This window comes from Phalacrocorax aristotelis, chromosome 2 (genome assembly GCF_949628215.1).
Source record: "Phalacrocorax aristotelis chromosome 2, bGulAri2.1, whole genome shotgun sequence".
In the NCBI taxonomy this organism is placed as follows: domain Eukaryota; kingdom Metazoa; phylum Chordata; class Aves; order Suliformes; family Phalacrocoracidae; genus Phalacrocorax; species Phalacrocorax aristotelis.
The window spans coordinates 5937275-5954966 of record NC_134277.1 but is presented as its reverse complement, the minus strand read 5'-3'; the positions used below and the strand labels follow the sequence as shown (position 1 = coordinate 5954966).

The following is a 17692-nucleotide window of genomic DNA, read 5'->3' as shown; positions in this document are numbered from 1 at the left end:
TGTTTGGGTATTTGGTTTTTGTTTTGTTGGGTTTTTTTTGGTTGGTTGGTTCTTTTTCTTTCTGGTTTATAAAAACATCTCAAAGGTTTTTCCTGTTGAGAAACTCAGATCATTATTTTTCTCACTGGATGACAGATGACCACAAAACTAGCCACTTCATTACTGATAAGAAGTAAGCTGAAAGGAATGAGAAGCAGTTTGTAAACTGTCTGTTACATAAATCACTCAGCCTAAAAACAACTGGAAATAGTCTCATTAAAAGTGAATGAAAAAGCTCTTCAGTCAGAAAGGTCCAGTACACAAGTTTCTTCCCCCATCCTCAAGACTATCTTGTAGAATTTGCCTATGAGATCTAAAATGAGATTTGTGAAGTACAGTATGAAAAAAGTATGAAGTGAAAACAGCTGAAAAATACCTCTGAAGGTACCCTCCTGCATAAAAAGTAGCGACAGGTCATTCTCAAAGTCTTTCTGCCTATTTCAGCAATTCCCCCAGTCCCCAAATGATTCGTTTTGGGTGAGAAAATTTAACACTAGCTCACAGAAATGTTGTGGGGGTGGGGGGATTCCACCACTACTGGTCCATCTTTTATTGCATGACCCTAGTCTTTAACATACAGAATCACAGAATCATGCAACAGAGTAAGAAGCAGTGAGACTTCATAGCGCTACTTCACTGGAAGTACCCCACTTAGTGCCAGAGCTGCACAAGCGTCAATCCTCAGCCTGTATAACGTAGGAACCCATTCAAAGCGAATATTACATGACAAGCAGGTCATCATTTGCACCACCTCGAGGCTGGTTCTGAAGCAATGATTATTTTTCAAAAATTTTTCCAGTGTGATCTTTACATTTGTGGTGCCATGATAATGAAAAGATGGTCCATAAAGAGTCTGATTTTTTCCCAGCTTTACACAAAAGACACACAAAAAAGAGGACAAACAGAAACAACATTTGGCGGTTCAAGGATGAGCCTAAACCTGGACTTGGTTCTGACAGAAAACTGCTGTGAAAATACTAGCTAAAGCAGCTGTGCATTTTCTTCAAAAGAGGTTGTGTACTCTCCCGAAAAAGGCCAAGAACATTGCTGCTGCCTCTCCCACCCCCCTGAAACGCCATTTCCTCATGTTGTGGAAACCTTCCCATAGATACACTTTTTATACACACAGCAAAACTACTTTCACTTAGCTGGCAGGGGATTCTTTTCTACACACAAACAGTCAACATATCTTTAATGACCTGTTAAGTGTCCCTCCAAGAGAAGAGAGGGTATTGCTTAATGACACACGAGACATTAAAAACCCTTTAAGACAGACTTAAGTTGGCATGAAATTTGACCCTCCCCAAGAGAACTACTAAAATTCCCTAACAAAAATCTTCAAAGACACATGTTTTATGGTCATTGTCGAGCTCTTGTGGAAAAAGCCAACAGGTTTAGCCAGATTTTTCCGCATCATCTTCTGGCATTTTACAGTCCTCAGTATTAAGCCAAGAACAGAGAAGCCAAGAAGTTTTTTTCTAAAAGCAAGAAAACAGGGGGCGGGGGGATGGGGGGGTGGGTTTCAGCTTTCAATTCCTTTTCACTAGGGTGCCAGGAAAATCAAGTCTTCTTAAAGACAGGCCTAAGATTTAGCAACAGGCCTTGGTGTTATCATCCAGAACTTGATTCCATTTCTTGTCTCAACTGTAACTTAAACAGGGATCCTGGAAAATATTATGACATCAAACAAAGCATTACTGATAAGACATTTTCAAACACACACTCTCAAAAAAAGGAAAAAAAAAGCTGTTTCTCCAGTGTCTGAGAGAATAAATCCAGAAAGGGGAAGTCTCCCTGGCTCTGTGTTAACTAGGCAGTAATTTGGAATTGCCCCAAGTATTCCCAGTTTTGTCAACTCAAACAAGTGGGCAAAGTAATCCAGGCTCTGAGGATTGACACTGTACAAATCAAGCTGCACCCACAATCTTCTCCTCCCTTTTTAAGGCCATACACTGACATTATAGGAGTAGCTCTGGCCAAAACAGAGGTCATTTAAAGGTTCTTCACGAGAGCAGCCAACATGTAAGTTAAAATCAATAGAATGGCTGGTTACCAACAAGCCATCGGCACCACAGAGGCCTCCAAGCTGCAAGTGAAAAACAAAGTCAAGGAACCAGCCTTGCAAGGGGAGTTGCAATTCTCTCGATAAAGCCAGTGGAAATGGCTGGGCTCAGTGTAGTTACACACTTCTCCAGTTCAAAAGCTTATCAGGCCTACAGAGCAAGATGAAGACACGCTTATTAACATGACCTGAGAAGCACCATTTCAGGTCCATCATTTAAGATGACAGATTTATTTTCTAGAAGGTTAGGATGGTTTCAACTACTACATCTGCACTTAAATTTCTCTTGTCAATGTCTGAGTCATACACTCCAGCTTTCAAATAATTGAGACATTCAGACACCTACAAGATAACTCTATGAAAATCTGTCGAACATACAAAATAGGAGGGGGAAAAAAAAGCTAGCACAGTCATGGAGTTAGGTGTTACTACTGATGTACATAACATGAGAAGCTATCTCTGAGCTGAATGGGTTGAAGTTAAATATTGTTCTTCAAGTGTCTTAATTCACAAGTAGGAAGCTTAGGAGGTAAACAAGGGAAATGGTATTACAGGAAGGCAGCTTTTTACATTGCCTTTTAGGGTAAAGAAATCAGACCACTCACCTCCACTAAGTAACTTCATCACCAGCCAAAGCTCATCTTTCACCACGAACGATGTGTAGTAAGAAACAATGTTGGGGTGATGGCACTGACTCATGGCTTGAATTTCTTTCTGTAGAGAAAAATAAAGCATTAACAGTTGGACCCAGTGATTATTACTCCCCGGACACAGAAGTTATCTTCCTCAAGACCTAATGTTCAAAGAGGGTGCAAAGAAAAAGGATACCTTGAAGCTAAACATAGAAAATCCAGAAATACCCTTTAGACTGAACCTGCATCATACTAGGGTTCTTCCTGTCTGTCTAGAAGAAAGGAAGAGTTCACCAAAAACCCCTTGGCAAGGGCAACAAAGTGGTCGCAACCAAAACACCTGCATGCAGCTACAACAGAAAGGTCCCAAAAATTCACACCAGTTTGTTACTTAAGAAGCTCACGCTGATGACTCCTTTCAGCGAGACATTACACAAGAGATGCTTAATCTGTTGAAGACTATCACTTGGATGAGAAAGGCAAATATTTGCCTGGGGAGAAAAAAAAGGCCTTTTATTTCTAATGGTTCTTCCCAGCAGGAAAGTGGATGGTTTAGCTCATTCAGGTTGAAGGCACGAAGGACAACTCTATCTTTTGTCAGACTGGAAGAAGAAGGAAATCAGTTTGAGATTAGAAAGTTGTTAGCTACTACATATGGAGTACAATATGAAATATGTTCAGATATTAATTTTTTTGAGTTTTGACCGTGCTTCTTATTAGATTTGGTTATGGGTTAAGGATTGAGGTTTTCCAGGTTATGGGAGGAACACCACCACAGGAAGCATTGACTGATTTTTCATTATGCAACCACAGATCACCAGTTTGGACAGAAAGCCTCACAGCCGCAGTTTCTTGACTGTCCATAGACAAAAGCCATCCATTAAGCCAAGCCTTGCACCCTGCGCTACACCCAGCTGGGCCTTTGTGCTTCAGCCAAGCTGGTACCTTCAACCAAGCCCCCCAACCTGTCAAGTCGTACCCTCCAGCATCACCCATGCCAGACACTCATCCCTGATAACTTCTGCTCTCAGCTAAGACATTCCTTCACCAAACACATGGAAGGCACTTACTTTTCAAAGGTTTAATCACTGCTCACTGTCAGCCCCCTCCCCATGACAGACTCGGACAAGTGCCATAACCCCAAACACACAGGGAAGGAGGAGAACAAGAGCCTTTCACACCCTCATCCTTTCCTCCCTCTAAGCAAAAGACCTCCCTGGTACCAAAGTACAAGAGAAAGCTCTGAGAAAGATTCACCCATGTCTAGGACACCCCATGGATGCAGCACGTTCTTCTCCTGCTCACATACAAAGCTCCACTTGTGACCAAGTATAGCGTAAAGGCACATTGCTTCCCCCTTGGCAAGGGTTTAGCTGGCAACCACAGCTACGAACACACGTGCTAACGTTGATTTATCCACTTCAATAATGCTTTTCAGAGAGTAGGTGCGTTTGAGGAATCAAATGCAACTGGTTCCTCTTTCTGCGTCCCTAAAAGTGGCACCAACTTTCCAGGAAACTTCAATAAGCAGATTAAAGGAGAATCCTTCTAAACAGGAAGGGATATTTGAAGAGTGGGGAGTAGGCTATTCATCTCAGTGTAGCACGCTCGTTGACTAAAAACCACTCCATGAAAATAAATACAGCCTGAAACAATATCCTCTGCTTACTCTGACAGCTCCAGTTCCCTTCCTTGCAAACACTTGTGTCAAGCTATTTTTCAAAAAGGAAATAAATCAGCACCTTCAGAGTTTTCTAATGCCTTCTAGCAAGGTTTCTGTGCAATGCAAAAAAAAAAAAACCTCGACAGACAAAACTGGCAATAAAAATGTTCTTTTTACTTCCCTGCTTCAAATTTCTATCAGGGGATGGATGGGAACTGGGCCCCTGGATAACACAGGTCAGACCCAGGGACTGGTTTCAGTCTTCCATCACAGTCCTTGCACAAAACCCAGCTGGCTGGGAAGCTCTGGGCTGCTGTCTGTAAACAGAAGTGTAACACCTGATTCACATAACCTTTCCAAAACTCAATGAGTTCTGAGTTTTGAACTCATTTGCTTACCCTAGGATCCTTTTGGACTTGCTCAGACACCTGGACTGAGCCCCTAGTTAAGAGATCCATAAACTTGACACAATCTTGGTTCCTGAGCCTGAGATTAGCATTCATCCTAAAGCTTCAAATTAATTTTAAAGATTTTATGTTCTTTTAAACCCACAAGCAAATCCAGGTGCCTAACTCCCCTCTCTGACAGTTAAAAAAGCCACACATGCACAAGTAGCACCAGAGGAAACACAGATGGGAAGAAGCAAGCAGGACACTGAGTGGTTAATCACACCAGCAGCTAGACCTGCCCCAAATCCACCATTCTCAGAAATGATCTAGAGGAGCTGTTTTTTATCTTTTCTTAGCTAGACTGCTCAAAATATTTTGAACCAGCTCCCTGGGAGATCAAGAGAGTAATACAAGGAATATACACAAACATTGCATATTTTATACACATTAGTGTATCCCACTGGAATTCAGGAGATAGTGAGACAAAGTCTGGACCAAGTTTACTTCAGAGCCTAGACCTGGATCAGATCTTTGCCATTCGAGCAGCTCTGTACTACAGCATTTTGCAGGCATTCCATGATGCTTAGTTGCTATTTTATTATTTTCCAAGAACTTCCTCTCTCATTCATTACCACAGTCTGCTCCCCGGGCTGGAAAGCACAGTTTGAAAAAAAAAAAATAGCTTAAGTCTGTCACATGCTTTGGTGCACAAAAAGGGAAAATAAATAATCACAAACCTGATCTATGCAATTAAACACCTCTGTCAGCTAGCGGATATGTAACACAGGCAGATTAAACCATTTCTCACACAGTGTAGCACAGCTCTGAATAATTAATTGCATCACAGCCCATGATTTCTAGTGTTTTCACATTATTACCAATAAGAAAGAGCTAGTCAGGCAGACTTTCCTCCTCACCCATAGATCCACACCCCATTTTCAATAGTTTTCTAGGCTAATCTCACACCAGCTACATCAAAGCTTCATTCCTTTTCTCCCCCTCAGAGGGTACCAACATCGTGGAGGCTCAATGCATACAGTTGTTTTAAGTGATCATGGCAAATCACAGTGGGCTTTGCGGTTAAAACGCTTCCGTGCATAATTGAAACAAAGCCAACTCTGTCATACATACAACAATCTGTGCTATGGCAGTACAAATGCAAGGGCTGAAGAGCTGTAGTTCAGGCAGGAATCCCAGTCAAGTATCACCAGTGAGCTCAACTTTAGGCATACTTACAGAAAAAGGGAGCAAGAGGGAATAAAATGCTACACACAGAAGGGCTGTTGCTGCAAGTGCAGTTTAAAAATACTATTTCCAAAGTTTTTCAGAGAGTTTGCTGATCTTGAAACATGACAAAGTCATAGCAGGCAAAAATTTCCTCTCCCTACCTCCTCCCTAACAAGACTGCTACCCCAAATTACACAAAGAAGAAATAACTGAGTTACAGCTGTCCTCCCCTTACTTTCAGTAGCACTGAAACTATATTGGAGGACTTGTAATAAAAATCTTAGTGATTTCTACACCTCTGTAATGTCAGTGCTAAACATCAGCATTTATTTAGGCTGCTATATACAAGTTTTAAGCTGGGAATGTTGCTTTATTCCCACTTTGCCAACAGTCATGGGTCACTCGACACAGACCCCTCAAACCATCTGCAGATCCAGTGGGTGGCAGACAGCTCTTCTATGCAGGTGCTTACGCACAAACACCCCTCATGCTAGACGGCTTCAGTTATGAGTCACACAGCCTTACTACCAATTCCCAATTTCAGGATCCATAAATTACACTGCCTTTTGCTCAGCTATGGAGAATGAATTACCAATAAAAACATGTCTAGACACAGGCAATGGTTTGGAGATGGTTCCATGCTCACCCTGGGCTAGATGTTTAATATATCTGCACTGTCAAATACCAAAAGCAAATAGACTGGGATTAGCTATAAAGGCCTCCATGTCTTCCATTAAGAGTTCTGATGAATGTTTTCAGTACTTCTGTGGGCAATAAAAGAAGCATTTCAAGGCTTGTGAAACACTAATAAAACTGCTGTGAAGGATAATTTAGAATCATAAGAAAGCTATTAGTCTCCTGTAAGTCAGACATACTTCTGGAGATTTGCTATTTTGGAAGTGGGTTTATTTGCCCACTGACATACAACTGAAGTTTGAGTTAATAGGAGGAGAGATACAAAGCAGGTAATGCTGTGTTTAAGCTACCAGCTGAACTTTCTTACTGGTATTTTCTGTTCACATCATCACCTTTTACTCTTTACCTGCCTCTGAGGCGCATTTCAAAAACATGTGCTCTCAAATACAAGGATGAAAATCCTGCTTTATTTAGTTTTACTTCCTACATATTGACATGAACTCAGGAGATACAACACAGCAGCAGTCTGCTTTTATGTGGCTACCTGCAACTTCATCGGAATCCAGAAAGCCATCAACTTGGCTATCCTATTCGAAGGCAGTCATGACTGTTAGAGAATTGTGGGAGGAAAGCACACCTGGGGAGGAAATCAAAGCAGGTTAGATGTGATCTCCTCCTTGAATACACACCTGTGCTTCAACTATGGCTGGCAAAGAACTTCTCTCAGCTGAAAGCTCAGCATAAGGCATTAAAGCTCCTCTTCAACCTTTTAAAGCAGGTTTTAGACCTCTGGTCCTACAGGCAGCCATAACTGTTCAAATTCTGCTCCACTGAAATTCTAATGGTTTAATGAAAAGGCTGTAAAATTGAGAATATTCATTCCCCTTTTTGAACACCAGCATAAACCACTTTTTGTTCCTCTACCACAATCAATTTGAGAGACTTTTTTGAAGCAGATTGGGAAGGAGCACAGAGCTCAAATTCAAAGGTTATGATCCAACTTCCACATCCAGATTATCCAGTTCAATTCCTTACCTCAGTATGTGGCTACAGGAGACAGACTAGCACCATTAAAAATGGGTTAGATTAGCCCATCCAGAGCAGCAGCAGAAAAGAAATAAATCTTAAAGGGATAAAAAGTCTTCATCCATAAATTCATCTTCGGTGATGGGAACAAACCAGCTCTGTAGCAAGCTACTCAGCTGTTACCCATTTCAGTGTCTATCCTTCAGGATCATTCAGTTCCCTCTTTCAAGGTCTGCAGTGTTAGTGACAACATACTGAAGGAAGCAGATGTTTAAAACTGTTATGAAGGAGCAATTCATACATGCCCATTTTTTATTGTTTCAGCCACAAAGCCAACAGGCAAGTGACTGACTCAAGTCACACGTACAAGCAAAAATCAGCTTTACCCACTTTGACAAGTAACATTTATCACTACCCTCTTCAGATCAACACCCAGTATTTACAGCTCAACAATGCCTTAAATCTGTGATTAGTCCACACAGTCAACAGCAAACTCTCCAAAGTTATTTCCATGCACCATCTCATGCTCATCCAGTCCAAGTGACAGAACACATTCTGCCTTCAGAATTTCACCCACCATTACCTGATGTTCATATTGAACTTTACAAATAAAGAGAAAAACAAACTTCAACTGGCATAGTAATTAAGACTTCTGTTGCTGCTGCTTTGAGAAACAATACAACCAAGCTGTACCCGGCTTAGATTTAAGTCATCTGTAAAGCTGCAATCCCATCATGCAAGAAACACATAACATGGCATATCAAATAACCACGCAGAAACCACGTATTACACATCGGACTCTCTGGCATTGACACTTGGGAACTTTTCCCCCTCGGAGCAAGTGTAAAGGTCCTCAGGACTGGAAATGGAATTATAATGGCAATTCCCATAAGATGACAGGCATGGGTGAAATGTCTGCACTACTTCCACAGTAGTCTGCTGCTTTGTTCCCAACAACTTTATAGTCTGGTTAATCCACTTGTAGGAACTGCTCTTTCAGATCAAAGCCAGCTCAATATCCTGTGCAAGTCTTCAAAAGAAGGTGTAAAACCCTGTAACAAGCAGTTACACAATTATCCACCCAGAGGGAAGACTTCTGACTAAGCCTGGGCAGTGAACAGTTGGCTTATGCTTTAAACCAGGGGGGTTCATAATCCTTTTTTTAAATCCTATCTAATTTAACCTTCTCAACTATAGGTTGATTTGTTTAATCTCACGCAATATTTGATTTCCGTATTGTTGGCAGCAAGCTCCCCAGGTTAATTCCATGAAAGTCAAAAGGACATTTCTTTTTATTGCAGTTAAACTTGTTCCCTTGGCTTCCTTAACTGCCCTCTGACCATAGTAGTGGAAGGTATCTTCACTTCACTCCTCTTACGTGTAGACCCGTCCGGCCCAGTCCTGTCCATCTCTGGACTAGGAAGAGTTTGGTGTCTCTTCCTAGGAGCATCAACACTGCATATCCCATGCTCCTTCCTGAACCTGTCCCCTGTTGAACTACCCTAGGAACTAACAAGGCAGTTCTCCCAGCTGGGAAAACACAATGTGAAACACTCCATAGCTTATGTTCCCCTCTCTACCGTTCAAGATTCCTACTAACTGCTAAACTGACAACCCACATCATCTGCTACTCAAAGCATGGAGGAGAAACACACCCATCTGGATGAAAGAAAGCTAGCTCAGCTTTAATTGCATGAAAATGAAGCAGAGTTTGCTGGACACAGGGGAGATTTAAGGCCTTTTAAATCAATGATTCTTTAAAACAAAGAAACACTTATACAAGAAAAAAAAAACTTGAGGCATGGTTATTTTGAGGGAGGTGTTATACCACTGTGTGTCACGGACTGGCAACAGCAGCAACGCAACTGTCATCCCACAAAGAAAAGGAGAGGCAAGAGCAAACCACAGCAGTGAAGTGTCCAGCTGTGAAACACACCACATGAGCAGACTGTTTTCAAACACACACCAAATGCTGCACAAGTTTGTTAACTACTGTGGGCTGCAAGACAAGAAGTGGAGCTTCAGTAACAAATCAAAAAGTCCAAGACCAGTTGCAGACAACACTATTTAACCACCACTCCTTACACTCCACTTCCAGTCATACTGGTGAGCAAGAATCATTATAAACTATGACGTACCTCCCTTCCAGCTGAACCCCACATGCCATCTAGAAAAGAAGTGCGAGTGTTTAAAAATGTAAAGGGAGAAAAAAAACAAAACCAAGCACTGAAATTCCTGACTAACATCACCTCATTCAGTAGCTAGGCTAGAAAGAGCCACATCCCTGCACTGCAATACTCCTGCCTATGTTCTTTACGGCAATTAGAACTTCTGCTGAAGAGCTGAATGCCCTTGACTTGGTTTGCTCACGTTACAACAAAATTGGTCCTTGCTAGATTTCTATACCCTGTAGCAGCAATAAAATAACCCATTGCATTAACCTAGCGTCATGCAGCATTTTCAAAGCGTGCAGGTTATTGCTGACCACCCATATGGCTCAAATGTATGTTGAGGTACAAGGATCAAGATCAATACTTTTAATGAGGCAAATCATACCACTTAACCTCCCTAAGTATGGCACCTCCACAAACTAGGAGGTGCTCTCAGACTCCCTGGCCTCTGGGCACCTGCTGCTATAGAAGTTTAAAGGAAGCTCAAGGCCACTCATCCATGCAGCTAGGGGTAGGGCCACTTACTGTGCGTTTCCTAACCCCACTCCAAACTAACCATCCTCTTCTCCATCCCACGAAATGGAAGTGCCAGCTACTAAGCGGCATGGACATTGAAAGAGTGGTAGAAGAAAAGTCATCCTCATCAATGGCAGAACTGTTTGTCCCTCTTCCTACCCTCTCCCAAGCAACATGACACTGTTTACCCTCTTTGCTAGGCAGATTTTGGGAACAAACAAGCTTGATTTGACAGAGAAGTCAATGAGTCTGAAGCTCTGTAGAAAGAAGTTAAAAAACAAGAATTTAAGCATAATTCTCCCTTTTCTATCCCACTGCCTGATGAGTGGGCAGTGCTGTAACACAAGAGCACTGTCCTGACCCCAGGCGGTACATCAAAGTTTACCATAAGCTCACTAATGTGCTCAGATACCTTCAGCAAAATGGAAGGATAATGGATCAAGTCCAAGTTCATCCTTTTAACTGCATCGGAGGAGAGGAGAACGCAAGGAGGGAGCATAACATACCCCAGTATGAACTCATCCTATTTCTCTTTGCACTTGCTTCTTAAAACAACTTTAATCTGCAAGGACTTACATTTGCCTTTTTGGGGAAAAAAAAAAAACCAAAGCAAACCTGCAAAAACAAGTTGTTGCTCAGAAAAGGTAATTTAACTGATCAGGGAAACTGCCATGAAGGGAGACTGCAAGACTGAAGAGCTTGAGAATGTTTACTTTGGGAAAATAGCAAATATGGCGACAAGATAAAAAGCAGGGAAGGTAAGAGCACCGAGCAAGGAAATCAGGGACTTCCATCCTTTTGGCTCTCGCACTGCACAATGACATCCAATAAACCGACAAATTCAGAACAAACCCAGGGAAAACACTTTTTCCACATGTCTGCCGACCTTAGCGACCACTGCCCCATGAGGCTGCTACAGCTCAGAACCATCCTCTTCCCCCCTCTACCTCTCCACGATTTTAAGTTCAAGGATATCTTTAGTTGCATTTTAAAAGAGTTTTCACAAATAACTAAGAGATCAGCCTAAACCTGGATAAGTAAAGCTCACCTGTTACAGGTGTAGACAAGAACTTCTTTGGGGAGAGATTATCTCAAAATTACTCAGAGGTTAAATCTTGCACTTTCCTCTGAGATACCAGACACTAATCACTTACCCGTACAAGTTTTCTAGAGGGGCCACAGACTTTGTAAGCACAACTAAAAACGCAGTACAGAGGCTTATTTCAAAGATCAGGATAACAATCTGCCTTTCGGGGTACACAGAAAAGGAAAACCACTCACAGACTACCATAGCTAAGCCTGAAAAGGAAAACCTTAAACCAGCCAAGGAATTGACTGCTTTTGGCTGGAGGACAGTTTATTGTCAGGTTTCCTCTACATTTTTGCAGAGTCTTCTGGCCTAATGTCTCACTATTAAAGCAGTTATTTTTATAGGCCACATCCAAATTTGTCAGTTGGAGCCATTTAATGCCCATGTTACTCTCTATAAAGTGCTATAAGGCAAGTCGTGTAGCTGCTGACTGCAGGTATGGGAAGACCTCAATTTCCTGTCTTCCATTCCAGACATTAAGGAACAGTATTTGCCACATGGTGTTGAGATGTGAACGTTTGCCTTCACAACAGGCCTATACACAAGCCTACAGAAGGACCCACACTAGATCTGGTCACGAAATTGGAAGCTTAGGAGAGCTGACAACAGCAATTCATTACAATCCTACCCATAACAAGAAAAACCATTGTGAGGAACGGGTCAGCAAGAGATTTGAAATATGTAATTAGAAATACTTATCTGAAATTACATGCCAAGCCTCCACAGCAGATCTTTCTGAACCTAACCCTTTTAGCTGGAATTGGCAACTACTCAGGCACTAACAGCCTCAATTACTACATCATGACGATACAGTTGGGAATACAACTGAGGCAGAGTAGTGTGGACAAGCCACATACGAGACTGGAAAAGAGTACCAAGGGATGGTATCAGGACAAGATGACTGACTGCGAAAAGAGAAGAGATCCCAAACTCCTCCACTGGCATAACCCATAAGAGGATTTGAACGCAGGTCGTCTTAAGAGTCCTACACGCAACCCTTCACAGGCGGACTAAGATGTGACAGCTTGGATGGAGCCTTTCCTCTTTACAAGAGCAGTTTTGCAGATAACTATAATGATAAAAATGGCATTAGTCACTAGATGGAAGCTGGAACCACAGTTCAGCTGACTTGCTGAAGATCATACAAGTGCAGAGCTACCCAGGACTCCTGAATTCTGTCTCTGTTCTACTTTCAAATTGCAATCATCAAAACAAGGGCCTGAGGTAACACCACAGAAGCTGTCAAGATGGAAGTGGACAGACAGACAGGTAGGCTTACAAAAAAATCTGAGAGTTTTTGTTTAAAAGGAAAAGTGGTACAAGGTCTCACCTCCCTGCCTTCCCTCAACCCCTGCCAGCCAATATTTACTATGGAAGGTTTTACCCAAGAGAGCTTTCTCAATTTAGTGGAGACACTTCACTGTTCACAGGAATGCCTAATTCTGCCTGGCTTAAATCCAGGGACCTTCCACATGTGAGCTGAATCTGACAGCTGCTGCCCTACAGAAGCAACAGCTCACACACACAGGAAAGGAGAAGACAAAGCCCACCAACATACAGGCCAGACGAGAAAAAGGAAATTTTAGTTACCACAGCTACCTGTCAGAAGCTGTTTCCATTGAGAAAATCTTGAGAAAAGCAGCACACAGAAGAAAATTACAGACCTACAGCTCCAAAGGACTCTACCTCCTGTCCTGAACTCAGAATTAGTTGGGATTTCCCTATGGCAGCCTGCAATATGTCAGAGTGATCCCTTAGCTGGCATCAGTACCAGAAAGAGATTAGGAACAAGAACTAATTCATTCAGTTTTTCTCTTTACAGATGAAGGGGGGGGGGGGGGGCGGGGGGGAAGTAAAGAACTGCAGGAAAGGAAAAGCAAGCAAAAACCATTCCTCTAAACTTTAAAGATTCTGGAAGCACGTAGCTCTGGATCCCCCTCAAACTGCAGAGCTCTTGTGGGTACAGCTGAGCTTCACACTTTCACATTAACTGTGTTCAAGACAAAAGGATTATACCAAGTGCTTAGCTCTAAACAAATAGCCTGAAGTTCTCCTACTGTTGAGCTTTTTAACATTTTAAGTACTGTGTCCCACAACCAGGACAACTGAACTGCCTCTAGTGAAATCAGTGAAGTCCCCTCACCCCCCACACCACCTCAGGAAAGGTTGTTTAAGCATAATCTCAATGTTTGCAAAGAGCCTAACTGAAATACAATTCCCCAGACAATTTTGATTGCGTACCAGGAGTTCATCCATGCTCGTCTGACACTTCTCAAGATTGATCCGTTTAATTGCCACCTTCTCCTTCTTCGGAATGCAGAAGGCTGCCTGCACCACTGCGGTCGCTCCGCTCCCTGTGGGTGAAAAAGATAGTTAGCAACATCTTAGGGGACTTCAGCAGCAAGGAAGGGAGGTTAGACAAGTAAACACAACAGAGCCAGGTGAAACCCAGTGAAGGCAACCCCACTGGTGCTCCCCACTCCATGTCTGTGCAACTCAGTGGGCCAGCTCAGCTGCAACGTCGAAGTACCGGGCTAACCGAACAAAGCACATAGATCTTTATGATCGCTTGCAGGAATCATTACAGCTCTGCAGACAGCAGGAAAAAAAAAAAAACAAAAACAAAAAAAACCGACTCCAGCTTCATTATAACAGAGGAGTGATTCTTCCTGTGTGCTTTTAAAAGAAAGGCCACTGAAGTCACACAGACTTTTAACCTGATGTGTTCACCCAAAGTGTCGAAACAAGCCACACTAATGAGATTTTTCAAATATTTTTATGGACCAATTGCTGTTCTCGTCTCTCCTCATTTTATGCAAAGACACGAGGTAGGCTTCATTCAAGCCTGTTCAGCCCCAGCTCTCACATGGCAGCACACCGCCTCAGTGTCTGGGTTGAAAACCACAGCCAGGGAATGTTTAAATTCCCATGGGGAAAAAATATCACATTTTAATATACAGTTGTTCAAGCTGCTAAAAGTAGGGATAAGACTTTGGGATTTAAACTGCTCAGCAGTATCACATCATTTGATAACAAGGAGAGTTTGCAACAGTGAGACTTAAAAATCTCTTTGATGTTAAGACCATATTTGTTTCCCTCCAGGAATAGTTGCAACATTCAGATCTCATCGATCGGACATCTTGTTGCTTTGCTTTCTACCTCCATCTTTGTTCCCCACATTTACATGCTTCACTGGAAAGGAATAAATTCAAATTAATAAAAAAGGCAGAGGATAGGTGGAAGATAGCTTAAGAGCCTTCTATTGCCAATATCTAAAAAAATGCTATTAAAAATAAACCCACAGCTATTTTGTTCATTATCCCAGGCGTACCTCTTGACGCCCTTTGGGCTGATGAGGGAGACAACAACAGATGTTCTGTATTTTTGAATAAAACACCTACTTTATCAGATTCTCCTATTCTTAAGGCTCTAAAACCTGCTCCCAGATGCTGCAATACACGTCAAGAACAACATTTTTGCAAACTTTTTTTTTCTAGTCTGTTCAGCTAAACTGGGGGAAGAATCCTGCAATCTCATCTTCAAAGGCTACTGAAGCTCTTGACAACCACCATCAACAGTCCTCTCGCAGTGAGTTGCACCAAGTCACAGTCAAACTTGGATAAAGTGCCAGGTGGGGGAAAGAGCTTGAAATCCAGCCCTGAAAGATACAGGAAAGAAATGTTCCATCCAAAGTCACATTAAAATAAGTTATAAAGCCCTCAACCATGGGACTCTGCTTCTCTAACCTTCAGCCAGCACCCACTACAGTGGAACTACAAGAGTTTCCCTTCACTTTATATGGCATCGCAATCGTACCCTGGACAATAGCTTCAGCTTGCCTGTTCGTTCCCTGCACTTCAGAGTTTACATTTTAATGGCAGAAGGCAGCAATGGGCAGAACACAAAACGACATGGCTGCTAAAGCTGTACTATTTCAGAAAGCAAATGGGTTTTTAAGAAGTTCAAGACTGAGGCCATTTATTACTTGCATGTATATTATTCTTCAGAGATTATTCATAACAATAGGGCAAACAAAACTACCAGGAGAAGCTTAAGTGGAAGAGAAGGATAGCAATAGGGGCAAGAATATTTACAAGGGACTTTAAAAACAAGGTTTGAGTGCCTTAAGCAGGGTCTTGAGCAACGGATGGAGATGATTGGAAGAGTCTAGGCAGACATTAACAAAAAGCAAGGGGAGCAGGTTTTGACTACCAGGTTTGGCTAGACCACCAGGAGCAGGGCTGACACACAATATTAAGCACAGGACAAACATCCCAAAAGCAAACCTCCACATACACTCCCTGTGGTCGCTTTACCCGGCAGGTACAAGATGCAGGACTCCAACACGAAAGCAGCAGCCCCAGCACAGATGGATCCCCACCCACTGGGAATCCTGGGTTGCACTGACCTGGTCCTCTCCACCCAGTACCTGCTTCTCTAAGTTTCCCTGCTGCTTCTTCGGCGGGGGTAGGGGGGAAGTGAAAACACACAAAATGACTCAAGATAAGGACAGCAGGGCATACAGAAGTGATGAATAAAGGCAGAAGTGAGTTTGTGTCTCCTAGCACTGCTGGTCTCCCTACAGCAACAGCCTTTTGGAAGTCAGAACAAAAAACAAACACTTGTGCCTGTATCATTCTTTTGGAAAGAGTTAGATCCCAGAAGAAACATTGCTGCTGACACATTCAAAGCACCAGTATTATGATTTCTTTCTTTGGATGTCTTGGTGCATAGTAATAGAGGCTGAAAACACAAGCCAGATGCTGTAAGTATATAAGACTGTGCACCTCAGAGACTGTCTTTCACACAACCCTTTTCGCTCTTCAGTTAGTTTTGTGGTGCATGTTTTTGTCTCTAGAGCTACCTGCACGGTCCTCACCAACACAAGAGTATCTGTGCACAAAGACTCTTTATGGATATCTCAGACACTCAATAGCTTCAGCACAAGACGACAGCGAGTCCAGGGTTTTATAGAATTGACTACACAAAGAAAGGCTTTGTGTTCTATTGTTTTTAAGTTGTTACTACCAGAAACAATGGATGCAGACTAACTAAAAGCAGAATCATGCTCCTTCCCACTCCTTGAGCCTGCCTGATAGATGCTCGCTAGGACTTCAGGGCAAAAACTGCTTCTCACTAAGCGTTTGGACAATGCGCCAGCCTACAGGGCCCTGATCTGTTATGGGTGTACAGCATTATTTGAACAGTAATGAAGTCCCAAACTAAATCCTCCTGGGCACATGGCGGCGAATCATCCGAACTCAAGACTCCTCCCACTTAATTCCCTGCTGCTCCTACTTCTCTGGCAGCTCTCTTCAGTTTGATCACCACCTGCTCTCCCCGCTCCCCCTTCTCCCACTAATTCGCCATTTCTTTCAGCTCCTCTTTAGCACTTAATTACAGAGAAACAATGAAATCTCAAAAGCTTATCAAGCAAGGATTAAGCCAAGCTGCAGCACGATGTGCCACAAGCAAGCTGCTCTTTGGTAGCAGCAGCGGCGTGCCGTGCTTCTGGGACCGAACAAAGACAGGTTTCCATGCTTCTTCGAAGAGTACAGAAAACATAGCAACGTGGCCACTTCGGGCTTTGCAGCCTTACAGATTGTTTATTAAATTCCAGGGTGGCAAGAGAAGGAAAGAAGCTGCAGCAAGGATGCTAAACACATTGCTACGTGAAAACAAGCATAGAGAGAGACGACGACACCAAAGGAGAGAAAAAGCCTGCTAGGAAGTTTTTTTAAAGTTTAGGAGCAGAAGACAAATATATGGGGAAAGGTAGGGGGAGAAGTGATTTCCCTGACTGCTATGAACCACCTTCAATGAGAACAAAACCCCAAGGGAAGTTTGTGCTAGGGTGGCACAACTTAGATAAACGGACTCACCCAGCAGACACACATCTGCTGCGATCCGAGCCAACTGCAGCCCCACGCTGCTCAGCTGCAACGATGTGGGCAGCACCGGCTTAACGTTCCTGTGCTCAGTTCGTGCTTGCTCCCTACCCCAAGACACTCAAGGTCAGTGCTGAGGCTCTTCCCTCTGCACCTCCCTCAAGATCAGCTTTCGGAGAAAATTCGCTCCCTAGTTAATCTCTTCCAGCATAACGGCTTAGGAAAACAATGAAAACCAGGCATGGCCAAATGCTTGCTGCTTTATTCCTGAAAAGCAGGAGATCATTTTGTTGAGGGCTGGGAGGGGAGGGAAGAGACCCCAGGTGGGTATTAGGATCTGTTTAATACCTCCT

At 42.8% G+C, this 17692-nt stretch overlaps 1 protein-coding gene across 1 annotated transcript in view; it reads right to left on the bottom strand.

The window, feature by feature from the left end:
• The window catches only part of OXSR1 (oxidative stress responsive kinase 1), a 92644-nt gene that overhangs the window by 59759 nt on the left and 15193 nt on the right, over nt 1-17692 (bottom strand). The window contains exons 2-3 of the mRNA XM_075082251.1: nt 13693-13805; nt 2707-2815 (exon numbers count right to left, since the gene is read on the bottom strand). Coding sequence (XP_074938352.1) covers nt 2707-2815; nt 13693-13805 — 222 coding nt within the window. The remainder of the gene's footprint in view (nt 1-2706; nt 2816-13692; nt 13806-17692) is intronic.